Below are 14,896 nucleotides of genomic sequence, written 5' to 3'. Positions count from 1 at the left end.
TATTATATTCCTCTATAATATTTATTTTTTGGAAGTGACTAACGTTTTCCGTGAAAAATAATCCCAGACTAGATGTTATAAAAATAAATACTACGAGGAAATTTGAACGAGAATTCAAGTATCAGAATAAGCAATAATTCGATTATCTATTATATTCCTCTGTAATATTTATTTTTTGGAAGTGACTAACGTTTCCCGTGAAAAATAATCCCAGACTAGATGTTATAAAAATAAATGCTACGAGGAAATTTGAACGAGAATTCAAGTATCAGAATAAACAGTAATTCAACTATCTATTATGTTCGTCAATAACATGTAATTTTAAGACGTGAGTAAGCATTCCTTTCAAACAAAGCATGCTTAACATGTGATTCCAATTGTATTTCTCTCGATTACACAACCCGACAGCAATCTCATAAATGCAAACACCTTGCGAGTTAAGCAAACGAATGGGCTGCGTCGCTGGCAACGCCGGCATGCTGATGATACCCAATTAAATTTCCTTAAACCGTCACGTCGCGACCAAACATCGTCTTCCCGTGCTTCCTCTGCCTAAATCCTCGCGTCTCCGTCCGTCCCTCCTCAAATCACCCGATCATCCAGCAGATCCGCAAACACGGAACCTATCGAACGCGCCAGTTACGCTCGTTTGCCGAACTCTCGATTCCTCCCCGATACTCAGACGGCTTATTAATACCAGCAACCGCGATTCTTAACCACGGCATCGTGTTTCCCGGCGAACGATTCCGGGAGTTAATTTCTCTTTAACCAGCGACGGTCCCGACTGTTGCGCGAACGGCGCAAACTGTAACCGAACCAGTCTGCGAACTAGCGAAGACCAACCAGGAGCGCAGAGGGAGCCGAGATTGCGACAAAAGCTCCGAGGAAATCGGGGATAGGAGAAACTCCGCTGCGTAAACGGAGCTTAACCGCACCTCGACGTGCCGTAAGTTGCGGAATAAGAGGAGGAGGACGACGAACGAGGCGGAGGAGAAGCTAATAGGATGGAGGAGGAGGAGGAACACAGCGGCGGTAACAGGAGGAGGATGCGAAGGTTCGCCGAGGAGGATGGCGTAGAGGGCTTCCGGAAGGGTGGTCGGGAGCCTCGAGGCGAAACTTGTAAAAGTACATCGCGACTCAAGAGGCCGGAAGTAATCGCGCGAGTTCTGCGCCATGCGGATCTACGTTATCGTCGGCTGATTTCACGGCATTTAGTGCCTGTCGAAGGTTTCTACGGATCGGACACCCTGCTGTTATTCTATCAACCCTTTGCGCTCGGTGTACTCGAACGTGTCCTCTCGACACGACGTCTTGAAAAATAACGATAATTGTTATTTTTCTCTATTAACGGTTTCGGCCTTTATAACGTGTCAAACTTTCAGCGACTCCTTAATACGCAATTCGACTGGCTGTAGTTACTAAATCGAACGAGCTTTTTGGCTAACCCAAGAACTCCGTATTAACCAGGCGTTATGAATACAATATTTATTCGTCGGTTGCTCCGTTTAGGCCCCCCGAATCCTCGTTCGCCACGTAATCGAGACACTCCTCGGCAGTCTGGAAATCGCTGACGGGAATCGATAAACGAATCGTGCATCGAGAGAATAAATCTGTTCGATGGCTACCCGAGGAAAGAAACGCGATATGACGAGGGCAACGAAAAATGAAAGGTTTCTCATGAATCCCGTAATAACTGTAGCCTCTTGGTTTCTTTCCTCTTCCGATTTTATTCTCTCTCTCCCCCCGTTCCCCTCCCTCCCCTCACCCCTAGCCGTTCGTTTGCTCCTTATGGAGGAGCTGCTTATGTATTCTGGCGCACGGCTGGTTGCACCACTCCTAATGGAGTTTCCAATATTTTCCTAACCGTGGAGCCTCGTCTCTGTTCCTCCCCCGGCCGCCCAGCAGCTCTTCGCAGCTAGTTTCCACCTCCTCGTCGGTTCTCACTGTTGATCGATTGCCAAACTCCTTCCACTTGTCGTGCTCCTCTTTCTGTGCCCTCTCCTGACGCCACCGCGGTGTGTTAATTGCCGTTAGCTCGTTAGGTTTGCTCGCGACACTTCCGCCCTTGTAATTGCTCTTCCTTGCTTAACTCTCGCCCTCCGCCAACTCTTCCGCCGTATTAGCCGACTTTCCTCGAGCTTTTTTCACGGATCTCTCTTCTTCCTTGGTCCAAGGACGACCATTGTCGCTGCCTTTGGCGATCTACGCGGGATGGCCCGTTAGAATCGCAATCCAACGCGCTGATTCGTTCCTGAAGCGAACTTTCCGGAGATTAACGGAGCATTTTTAAGGAAGGATGATGTAAACATGGCGATATTCATGTGCAGGTTTTATCCATTTATAATATAAACTAATGTCAGACATATATATGCTAAAGATAACGAAATGGTATGTGCACTTATAGGAAAATAAAATAACAATAGCATTGTAAATTGTAGAATTTTGGTATAATTGTATAGCAAAAACAAGATTGTAATAATTGTAGTTTTGGTATAAGCTTGGAACTACCGTTGAAAGATAAAAGAATTCCTTCTAGTAAATTGCAGATTAACTGCATGCATCGTATGCATACTTGTGCTCGATGCGTACCCCGAGTAGAGACTATTTATATTCATACCCAACTATTATAAACAGTGGCGTTCATTCGGCGTGTACTCACCATCCAGGATGGTCGGCACCACGTTTCTTTCCAACCATTTAACATTAGCTACCCCATCATATTTCATCGACCGAGAAGCATTATCGCGAAAACATTTATCGACGCGTACGCGGACACTTCACGCTACATGTGAACCACCCCTCCGGTGCTTTACAATTCGTATGTTCCTAGACGATTCATGAAAGTGCGGATAGTTGTTATCGAGTCAAAGAGATTTTAATTTAAAACTTGAGCTACGTAGGAAATCATTGAAATGAAATCCTTGGGTAATGAGGGCCTCGCGCGGGGCACCAGGTGCAAATTGCACAGCATCTCGCTTATCGTTGACTCCGCGACAAAAATGTGTATGACAAATGTTGTTCAAACTTCAATTTCGCAACTTTTTTGTTATACAAATATTGTCGATAGGATGAACGGTAATCGAGATAAACGTAGATGTTTCTGCATTTGTTACTCCATTTTAAGAATATTCTTTCGCGCGAGGACCAATTAAGTCAATCTTGATTCGTTCCCGAGACCATTATAACCAGAATTTAATTAATAGCCTGATTGCTATGAGAGAATTATTAATCCTCGATAGTACGCGCCAAGTTCTTTATTGCCTCTGGTAATTAACGAGCGTCGTGTAATGGAAGATGACTCGTGACTCCATCGCGTGTAAACTTTCCTTGGCCTGACTAGTAGACGATACTTGAAACATCGTGGCAACGAGGTTTATAAAATACAGATCCTAGTCAACTAACATTAACACTTTACCAACTGTTAGCCTATTAATGAACTTTTTGCTAGAACCACCGATACTTTATTATTTATTATTCACATAATGTTTTATGCTCCCATCATTATATGGACGATGAAATATTATATAAATAATAGTCAAAAAGCGATTCTGATAGATAAAATATGCTATAAATTGATGGATATAAAATTAACAGAGCGCCAGGAAGCTACATAATATAAGACGCTTAATAATATCGTGGTGAAAGAACAAAAATTGACTTGCCAGAATAGATAGGAGAACGATAGAAATAACAATGGACACTAACGACATCGAATCACGGCTTGAACACTATCGGAGACACCCAGTTTCTAATTGACAAACTGTCCGATTAAAAACCTGTAATTGATCATTAACACGTTGACCGCCACGTCAGCCATATGTAGGCGACAAGGATTTTCCCTAAGGAATTAAATACATCGATATCTGAAGGTAAGAAAAATAAATCTGGATAGGCTCGATGAATCTTAAAGAGGTTGCAAAAATGAGCGTTACCACAGATGTTAAATTATATCATATTTTAATTGTACAAAAACAACATTCTAGCCTCTTAGGAATTTTCACGATTATTGGTTTAGCAATAATCGTGCTAACGATTCGTAACACGAACACCTGAGCCTTAATCGAGCTAATCTGATATCTAAACACTAATTGCAACGTGCTTCCACATACGAGCAGAGAGTCGACCGAACGTGACTGTTGGTGCCCCAAACGTTTGAGCAAACCTCTCTAATCCAAGGATACGTTTTCACAGAGAGTTCCTGGTTCGAAAGTCCCCTGCACATATTTAGCATTAAAGACAGGGAATCCAATAAATTTGTCCGTGGGATTAGGCATCAGACCGAAGCGGATTATACGTCGGATTCCTCTCCTCTCCTCGCGGGAACCAACCCCTTGCGCAGCCATAACATATCGCGGCGAGGAAGGATGATCCTTCTCAACTTATATCGGTCGTTACGAGCCACTCGATACCCAGGGGCCAGGATACCCTCGTAATCACTTTCGCGGCGGGAAGCGCGAAAAAATATTAAAGTAATCTCCTCAAGGGTACCCTCAGCCGTGACTGATAAGGTATACCATGGTTTTCCAATACTTTCGTATCGACCTGCCGTCGATAATACAATCTTCTCCATTGTCTGCCCCGACTATACTCCATTTTCTTTACGTTCTTACAGGCTGAAGCGAGTTCCTTTTAAGGATGTGTGAGACATAGAATCAGAGACAAATGTATATGAAATTTTAATTAATCGGAACAGATTTATCATTACGACCTCGAGATGAACAAATTTATAGTTACAAGCTTGTTCTTAACGTCAACGTTTCTCATTTATCACGAATACGGGTACTGGGACCTATACTGTATCAAGTCGGCGACCGACTTGCAACAGAACGCTGTAATGTAACTGCTCGGCACGAATTGTACGGTTCGGCACAATCGTTACATTACAAGATCCTTTTTGGAATCACGAATGCTCGCTTCGAACTCTCAGCTGAATTCTCTCGCAATGCTTCCTACTCGATTCAGTGAAAAGTAGACGATCAAAGAGGTTCGTCAAAAAACGCAAGAGCGGCTCGGTTCGTCACTCTGCTAGTCCATCCAAACTAAGCGAATGCTCGCGTTACGTTACAATGTTTTGCTGCAAGTCAGTCGCCGGCTTTACACAAAATTAGTGGCAGTTGTTTGGCGCAAATATGGCGCGACAGAACCATCCCCTCCAAACCCCTCCAAACCCCCCACTCGAGATTTTCACCATCGGCTCACGCAAGTCCCCGATCCGACGTACAAATTTGCAAATCCACACCAATTCGTTGCTTGCTCTCTCGCCCTCTGCCGGTCTGACCACCCTCCCCCTCCCCGACCGGGGGCCCCGCCGATTCCATTCGCCCCAAACTCATCGTCCATTCTTTTCCCAGTTTCGCTTCGTGAATGGCCGTTACTAACGCATCATGGCCGGCCATTGTCGCCGACTGGCTTTTCTAGTCGATTTGAAAATGATAATCGTGCTGTCCCCGGGGGCGGTGGGGTGCGAGGTGTCATGCCGGAACGAGTCGCCCAATGTGCGTGATCTTTTCCGTTGCCCCCCTCGCACCGGGGTGCGGAACCTCCCCTTGTCGCGAGGCTCACCTATGGCGTCGCGTCAGAAACCCGCCGACATTAGGGGAAAACCGGGATAATAAAAATGCGCGGAACAAGGGGGGGCCCGCGCGACGTGGTCGGTATCGCGCGTTTATTAGCCGACCTCTGACCCCTGGGTAACTCGAGTCTCGGTCGTCGTTGGGCGAATACAGGGTGTTCTAAAAATGTTGGAGATCCTTGAAAGGGGTGGTTCGGGAGTGATTTGAAGTAACTTTCTCCTTAGCGAAAATGTTGTTTCGAATCACCCCTCGAACCGCCCGTTTCAAGGACCTCCAACATTTTTTGGACACCCTGTATGGCAATTTTTGGCTTCGAATGGACCCCTAGGATTTTGTTTTTCAACTCTTTTGAATGTACGCGAAATTACGGGAAAATGTATTACTAGATCGTGTTACTAATTTAAACTGTACACTAAATATTGGGTTGTCTGGAAAGTCCATGCCGATTTTTGATGGTTAGTGCAGGCCTGAATATGTCGAAATGGCTGAAAACAAATAACATGTACGTATGTATGTGTACATCCCTTAAAAGGTGGACAGTTTGTGGAACAAAATGGTATACCTATGTAATTCAATGAATATATGTTACAATTCAAATGTGGCTTTGAAGTTTTTTTTTAAAAATTGGCACGAACTTTCTGGACAACCTGATATTAATTAAAGAAATATTATTTATTTGAAACGACATCTCTTTATTATATCAATACAACATGCCAGGCGAAGAGCAGCAAATCAAATCATGTAGGAAGAAACAAAACAACAACGTTTTTAAAAAACAAACTGAAATATACAATTCGATACAATCGATCGTACCAGGTATGATACGGTATTTTAATTTTGATATATTTCGATACGTATGAATCCTATAATACGTAAAATCTATAAAAATACAAATTCGCATAAACATCCGCGGTCTAATTACAACGATTACGCCAATGGGTTTTTTCCCAACACCGTCCGACAATAGTCACGTACGAAATTATTTTATGTCGGCTGTACGCTGGTCGCAACATTGTTCGGAGTCGTTCTTTCGTCCCAGGCGAAGTGTCACCCCGAACGCAAAGGACTAATAATATGCCCGTTTTTTGCGAGAGGTCCTGGAGAATTATCCGAGCCCCCGACGATGACTTCCTATTCGCTCCGATGAACACCACGGGTAATCCCCGCTAACATCTGTATCATCGCCGGCTATTCTAGCATTCGACGCGGCGCGTAGTGCATCTGGCCCCCCTTGCGCAACTGCGCCGCCCCTTGCGGATCAAAACGGCCCCCTTCGTGCCCGACACGCAACACTTACCCCCGTGATTTTTCCCAGTCGCGTCGGAAAGGAAGAAGATTGTACCCGTTTATGTTTCTTTTTTTTTTTCTATTTTCATTCGCGTCGAACGGCGTCAATCGCTGCGGTTATTTGGCGGGAAAGCAACAGTTTCGAGTGGGAGACGAATCATGGGGTCCATTTTTGAAGTTTGATGTTAATATCAGTATTATTTGGTTATCCAGAATGTTCGTGCCAATTTCTAAGAAAAATTCAAAGGCACGTAATATGGCAAACGGCATATACATGTATTTATTGAATTACATAGACGTCATTTTGTTCCACAACCGTTCCACCTTTTAAGGGATGTATACGTGTTATTTGTTTTCAACCATTTCGATATATTCAGACCTGTACCACCTACCAAAAATCGACATGGACTTTCCGGAACGATGCCATTTTATTAAAAATCTACACTTTTTAAAACAGCTACGTGTTCCACCAGCTTTCGTACTAAGGAAACTAATTAGTTTCTATCTCGATCCTGACGCGAGTTATCGTGCCCACAGCAAAACTTAAATCGTCTGCCAAGCCTCCATTTTTGTAAAAACGAAAAACAAATAAAAAAGCGACACATCAATCTACATCAATGGAAATGAACTCTCGTGATCGGTTAAATAAAAATTCTTGAAGGAGCCTGAAAATTCGAGCGAGCAAAGAGCGGTGTAACCCCTTGAATAAACAAACGACAGTCTCTGAGAGCGCGCACGCCAAGACAAGGGAATCAATGAACCAACAAAGACTCGTTTCGTATCGCTTACCACGCGCCCAGCGACGATTATCGAACAAAGCTAGCAAAGAAGAGAGAGAAGTCGAGCGTATTAAAAACGTTTCGATAGAAGAAACGTATCGTTCGGCACTTTGCGTTCGCTCGGCGTACAAAACGGCGGCGAACAAAAACGGTGAAACGAAATGAAAAGGACTAGCGAGAGCGAAACGATCGCTCTTTGATGGTAACAATTGATCGCGAGCACACGCAACCGTTTAAGCTCGCCCGGTGTGCCAGCGTTATTGTTGCATCGCGTGACGTTAAAGTGTAGCATTGTTTCGTATCGGAAGTCAAGTGGCCGGCCACAAAACGCCACGGCAGCCAGCAATGGCGGACCGTGCAACCGAGACCTGCTCTCCTTGCTCGAGTGTCTCTCGAGAAACCAGAAAGGCACGCGTACAGCCGAATGTTTAAGAGTTTCTTTGTCGCGTTTCCTTTCGACCTCTCGCCATTTCCCTTCGTTACTCCTTTTCGCGATCGTAAACGCGGTGGGCCTTCACCGTTTACTCGAGGACCAACCTTTGGGCCGCCATCGAGGGCTGGTGTATTTCTCGTTGCTCCCTTCCTGAACCCTGCGTACACAAACAACCGATGTGATTCATCTTCTGGAAGCTGCTACTTGAAAGTGACAGAGAAAATCGTGGTGAAAATTGTACAAGTTATGGGGGAACTAAAGGAGAAGAATAACTTCATCTTATACACCACGACTTCCTGCTTCCATTTTTCACATTTTTAACAAATTCTTTCATACAAAATCTTCTCCAAGTTTTAATCCTTTCTCTAGTACACGAAATTTAAAATAACCTAGAAGTGTTGTTTTAAATTGTGATGTTTTTGAAATATCAACGTTGTAAATATGTATATCTCGAGATTTTTAATGTTCACGTAAATTCAGAATTTGGTAATTATGGAGAACAGGTACATCCTCACCGAGTCGTCAATCGTCAATTGTTTATTGTTTATTGTTTAGGCTCAGAAAAAATCCAGTTTGACACGGACGTCGTTGATTACTTTCAAGGGATTAAAAATGAACTTGCCTGAATATTTCACTATGTGCGGTAGATATGATACACTAATTTATTTTTTAATCGAACAAAGAGTGCAAATATCTCGGAAGTTAAGCTCTCGAGCGACGGTTATATGTATAGGAAAAAGTTGTTCAAAATGTTGATTTATACAAGATATTTAAAAATCATTGAAATCGGTGAGGATGTACCTGTTCTCTATAATTACCCAGAATTTCGAATGACATCGATTAACGAGTGCGTTAATATCAGTGAAATTCCCTCGAAGATCCATCGACACAATAATGCAATTTTAAAGCTAATATGAAAGAAACTCCCTCGAGGCCCTGACCGAAACAGTTTTATTCCACAGGTATGTTCGATTTACTTCCATGCGAGGAGTCAGCCACCCTTACGATCGCGTCACGTATTCCCCTTAAGCTTCTCTTCCTGTACAAGCCACGAGTGCAAACTCGAACTGTAACCACAATGCGCAAAAATTCAGTGAACGCGAGCCTCGACGTTTAGCTAAGTGCACCAACGGCCATTATCGGCGTTAATAATACAGTTCGCCACTCGTGCACCCGGGACCATTACTCGACAACGACTCTGCCTTTATTTTCTCGCCACTGCGTGACCCCTTAAACCCCCGTCCCGTTTTTCCTCCCGGTTCTCGTCGTATTTTAACGGTTTCGCGAACGAGCACCGCGGCTACCTCCCGTTTTACGATCCTCATTATTCTTGCACCTCCGTTTCCATCCGTCGCCACCGAATCGCGGACGCTCCGGGATTCCCAGCGACGAACGCTACCCTCGAATCTAGAAAGACTGGACAAAACTACATACAAAGAGTCGTCTGGCGATAAACCGTGGCGAAGCATATTTTTATCGACATTGTTCGAGTCAAGTAATGGTCTGTACTCGGTCTACGCACGAGAATAACGTCTAGTAACGAAAATCTCGTAGCGCATATCGGAGAGAGCACGTGTATTAACGAAGGCACGATATAGAGGGCCGCCATCACGGTTGAACTGGCCTGAACTCGGGTTGGTGGACAATGCATTGAACGACGATGCGAGAAACCTGTTTGGAGCGAAAGACGAAGGGAGAGTTAAGAGAAAATGGGTGGGTGGAATGGATTCCCCTTTGTCGACGTTATATTCCACGAGCACAACGCTCTTCGCTTCGAATGAGACGAACCAGCGAAATTGTTAATGGTATGCAAATGAACAAGGAACGATAGATGCAGAAACAAATGAAAGAAACAACGAAGATGTTCAAGACAGTAGATCGCTAGAGAAGAGGAGCCAACGTTGAAATGTTGGATTGTCCGGAAAGTTCATGCCTATTTTTAAGAAAAATTCAAAGGCATATTTGAATTCATGCATTATTCATGCATATTTATTGAATTATATATATGTACCATTTTGTTCCACAACTTTCCTACGTTTTAAAGAATGTATATATGTTATTTGTTTTCAACCATTCCGACATATTCAGGCCTGTACCGTCTATTAAAAATCGGCATGGACTTTCCAGACAGCCCAATAATTAGAACCAACTGGCGGGGAATCCCCAAGAAACAAATGCGTGCGTGAAAGCAGGAAAAACTAGGTCGATGGGAGAGCGTTACGAAGGAAAACATGGACGAAGATAGAGGAAAGTAGAAGTTGGAGAAACTAGGCAGAGACGGAAGCTGCAGGCAACGAGACGAGGAGCGCGAAAGAAGTTGGAGGAAGAGGAAGTTCTACATTGCTCTGGATTGTACATCACGCGCTGGAAACTTGGTGTAGCGGCCCACCGATTCCGTTAGAAGTTTGTGGCTCACTGCCAGCTTCCACGATGAACCTTAACCGCATCCATGAAAGGGAGTTACGGATTATCTCTCGAGTTCTCTCACTTTCTCGACGGTATCGTTATGAAAACCAGCGGCCTCCTATACGTGTCGTCGCGGGAAACTTTAATGCGTAGCTAGTGGAAGCGTTACCTTGCTAACTGGCAGCGAGTCGGGGCTGTTTCTGGTCAGTTATCGAGGGACGGTGGCTGTTTCTGTTTTTTAGGGACATAGCCTGTGCCTAAGCCAAGAAAACTGAAGTGTGTCGAAAGTGGGGGCGATCTTCATAAAACTTTTCTTCTTGTCAAACTTTTACCGTCGTATTCCTGACATTTTTCCGATTAAAATGAGACCGAACACGACGTAATTCGCAACATTTATTTATTTATTTATTTATTTATTTATTTATTTGTTGCAATATATACGGGCATAGCCCATTATGAAATTAATACAGTGTAGCAATTATAAACATCCACAGTCGACAGACGTCAAGACAACCAAAAATTTACAAACAAGCAAACAATCATAACAAAGTTATCGCCGGTGAATAGCAGAATTGCAACATATTCGCTACATGTTGTCTCACCGACGTAGCCTGATGTTTTCGCTCTGTCCTCTTTTTTATTCGCTGTCCTCTACGTTCCGAGTTCGCCGGCAAACAAAATATACGACATAAGAATATACGAAATATACGAACTCTACGATAAACGCACAAGTTCAGTCCCGGGAGCTTGTGCATTTAAGGCGACTTCACTGCGACATGCACGTCTATTGTCCACTATGATCTTTCTCCATCTTTCCAGCAAATTCGTGATTTCGATATTAGTAAAAGCCTCGTCGTGTTATAGCAACGACTGTACAAGCGAAAGAAGAATCGGGACCGAGACGTTACAGTTATCCAGTCGAGGTTTCCATTCTGTGTTTGTTTAGCGAAAGCGAAAGAGGTCCGAGGAAAAGAAATCAGTGGGACAATAACGATACAATAACGATACAATAACGATACACTGCTCGCTCGCGGAGAGTCACGGGTCAACTTTAACCAACTCACTAACTCGTAGTAGTTAATACTGCGAGGGGACAACCTAATAGATACAAGATTTGTAGAGAACTTGTAGAGAATTTGTAGAGTAGATGGAAGAAGACCCCGTGGAAGTTGTTGATAAGTGAAAACTCAATGGCGGATAAGCAAAGGCGGAGGCGGCGGTCACCGTCACAGGACAAAGACCATAGAAATCGCAAAGAGTGGTGGGGGAGGGAGAGGGGGGAGGGAAGGGAGAGGGGGAGGAGAGGGGAGGGGAGGGGAGGGGATACTAAACGGGGAACAGCTGAAAGATACAAGCGATAGATGAGAGAAAAAATTGAGATAGCAGAAGCAGAATAAGGAGATAAAGGAGAAGAAGAATAGGTGGGAAAGCGGAAGAGGAGGAGAGCAGAAGGATGGCACTTTCGTTGGATGACAGAGGCGTATCGCGGCGGGGAGACCAACGACTGGCGTTGGGACGCTTGGCGTCTTATCGTGGATCCCCCCTTCGCCCCCTTCCTGCAGCTATTCCGCGCCACCTTCCCTCCCCCGACCCTGCCCCGTTCCGCGCAGTTCTCGCCGTTGAGCCAAAACCCAGTGACGCCTGGACGCGCTCACCCAGAAACCGACGATAAGGTTCACCCAGCAACGCCTGCCTGCCACTCTCTCCTCGGTCTCACATATACACGCATCCCGGGCGTCTCGTACACGCACCTAGAGATATTTATATAAGAAAACTGACGAAGGTCTCCGTCGACGACCCTCAGGGGGGAAAGAAAAAAAAAAATACGAACGATAGAGTCGGTAAAAACTCGAGACGTTACGGATCGATCGCGGAAAGCAGTCTCGCGGCGATTTCGTCGGTGTTCTCCACGCTGCTGGACAGAATTCCGAGAAAATATAATCGTCGAACGGTACGGCCATGAAACGACAACGATATTTAACGTAACGATGTACGAAACCGTTGGTTTTTCAGTGGCAGAGCTCGAGGGCGGCGCGCACTCGGATGAAACGAACAGCGGCGGGGACAACAGCAACGCCGGAAGTGTGTCTGGCGGCACGGACGACGATCAAGCGCGTCTCCGTTTGAAGAGGAAGCTTCAAAGGAATCGCACGAGCTTCAGTAACGAGCAGATCGACGCTCTCGAGAAGGAATTCGAGAGGACCCATTACCCGGATGTTTTCGCCAGGGAGAGACTGGCCGGAAAGATCGGCCTACCGGAAGCGCGAATACAGGTGACTATATCTTCGCCGTGCAATGTTTGCCGCGAATACGAATGGATCGCGCGTGAACGATCGGTTTATATTTACGATCGTGTTTCAAATTTGACTGATTCAGATTAAATATTATTTAGACTATTGGGAACTGTACAAACATTTGTCGTGGTATTTGTTTTTGCAACTTCGTCGAAATTCATGAATTTCGTTTGAATTGTTTCGATGCTTAACTTTCAGAATTAATTTGTTTAGTTCCTCGCATGGAAAGCACTGCCTAAATGAATTAATTTCGAAGCTGACGCGTCGAAGAAAATAAATCCGAATCGAATTGGTAAATTCTAAAGGTGTTGCAAAAATAAGTACTATTACAAATATCGAATTAAATCATTTTTGAATGTATATAAATCAAATGTTGGCCTCGTAGGAATTTTCACGATTATTAGTCTGCCAGTGAACGCGTTAATATACACTGCGTATCAGAATTATACGAACACTTGGATTCTTTAAGTTTCGTTATTCTGAAAATTATTCCACGATATTCAACGTGCCAAACAACTACTAGACGCCTATTATATCTCGATACGAGAAGAAGTAACGTTACTGTAGCTAAAAGTCGAATTTTATACCGTCTCAAAAATATACGAAACTAACTGAAACAAGAATTCTATTAAATTTCATATCGACTTCATTTCATCGCTCGAATCTTACCTTGTTTATTAGGTTGTCCCGAAAGTTTCTTTCGCGAGTTGCGCTCAATTATTTTATGCGATCGTGTTTATGTAAATAGACAATCTAATTTCATAGATATTCATATTGTAGCAGTAATGGAGCAAAATGAATCGTGCAGAATTCAGTAACGTAACGTAAAACATAAACTATTGTGCATATATTAATTATTAATAAAGCGAAAGAAACTTTTCGGACAACCTGATACATACTCAGAAAATAATTCGTACAAAACATAGATTCGTGTAACTTCCAATTTTTCTTCTGCATCTATAAAATTATTGATTTGCGTAAACATAGGCAGTCGAATCGTCAGCGAAGTAACATTTTACACGCGGAAGATCCACGATTGTTGACCGAATAGGCAGAACCTGTAGCCTAGCGATTGACCTGTATCTTCGTCTGTCTTCTCGTTCACTAACTCAGGTCTGGTTTTCGAATCGGCGGGCGAAGTGGCGGCGCGAAGAGAAATTGCGCACGCAACGGAGGGACAACCCGCAGCACCAGCAGCAACCGCAATCGCAGCAACAGCAACAACAATCTCAGCAGCAGCAACAACATGCTGGCGGGGTCAGCCTTGTCGGTGCGGGTCATCCGACGCCGCCGCCAGCCTCGGGGATACTTGGCGGTCAACCGCCCCCGCAAGCACCGCCATCGCCGCCTAGGATACACCATGGCTTCGCGCCTACTGCCGTTTATCCCGGAATACCCAGCATGCCTGATTCCTACAGGTGAGTACAACCTGAAAAATCACACTAGGATTAGTGCTATCGGAAAGTTCGAAAAAAACAAAAAGCTCAGCTGGAATCATCGAGCCGAGTACTCGAAATAACCGGACGCCTCGGGAAAAGCTCCAACTGCAGCTCAGTGAAGTTGGCACCTCCAAATGCAAATTTTGATTAAAATCAAATTGCATTCGTTTGTCCACGTTTGTCCAACCAAAATTTTCATTTGTCCTCCACCCCAAGAGAAATTAAAAAAAAAATATTATAAGAGTATATATGCAAGCTAATGAACCCAAAAACAGTATCGCCATCTAGCGGCGGGGTCCGAACTAATTTTTCATATATATTCATGTCTTTTATTTTTTTCTGCATATTCATGCAATTCTACGTAGTAACTATCGTAATTCAACATTTAATTGTTGATTTGTACCCTAAAAATTAACTAATATTAAGTTTTTTAAATAAATAAATATATTGCAAAATGTGGCGCCATCCTCGGAGACTCCCCCAAGGTTGTCATGAAATAGTTCTCACATCGCATCGCTAGATGGCGCGCCCAACATGAAAATATTCAAAACATAAATTCTTTAATTCTCTCTGCATATAAATGTACTTTCACGTCATAATTATCATGATTCAACATTTAATTGTTGATTTGTACACTGAAAATCGACCGATATCAAATTCCCTAAATTAAAAAAAATAACGCCAT

At 43.9% G+C, this 14,896-nt stretch overlaps 1 protein-coding gene across 2 annotated transcripts in view; it reads left to right on the top strand.

Annotated features, from left to right (window-relative positions):
- Positions 1-14,896, top strand: part of LOC128880005 (paired box protein Pax-6-like) — a 97,384-nt gene that overhangs the window by 76,049 nt on the left and 6,439 nt on the right. For both annotated transcript variants that reach the window (XM_054129611.1, XM_054129610.1), the window contains exons 7-8: positions 12,492-12,751; positions 13,886-14,190. In XM_054129611.1, the coding sequence (XP_053985586.1) occupies positions 12,492-12,751; positions 13,886-14,190 (565 nt within the window). The remainder of the gene's footprint in view (positions 1-12,491; positions 12,752-13,885; positions 14,191-14,896) is intronic.

Source organism: Hylaeus volcanicus, chromosome 7, assembly GCF_026283585.1.
Source record: "Hylaeus volcanicus isolate JK05 chromosome 7, UHH_iyHylVolc1.0_haploid, whole genome shotgun sequence".
In the NCBI taxonomy this organism is placed as follows: Eukaryota; Metazoa; Arthropoda; class Insecta; order Hymenoptera; family Colletidae; genus Hylaeus; species Hylaeus volcanicus.
This window is presented reverse-complemented; position numbering and strand designations above follow the sequence as displayed.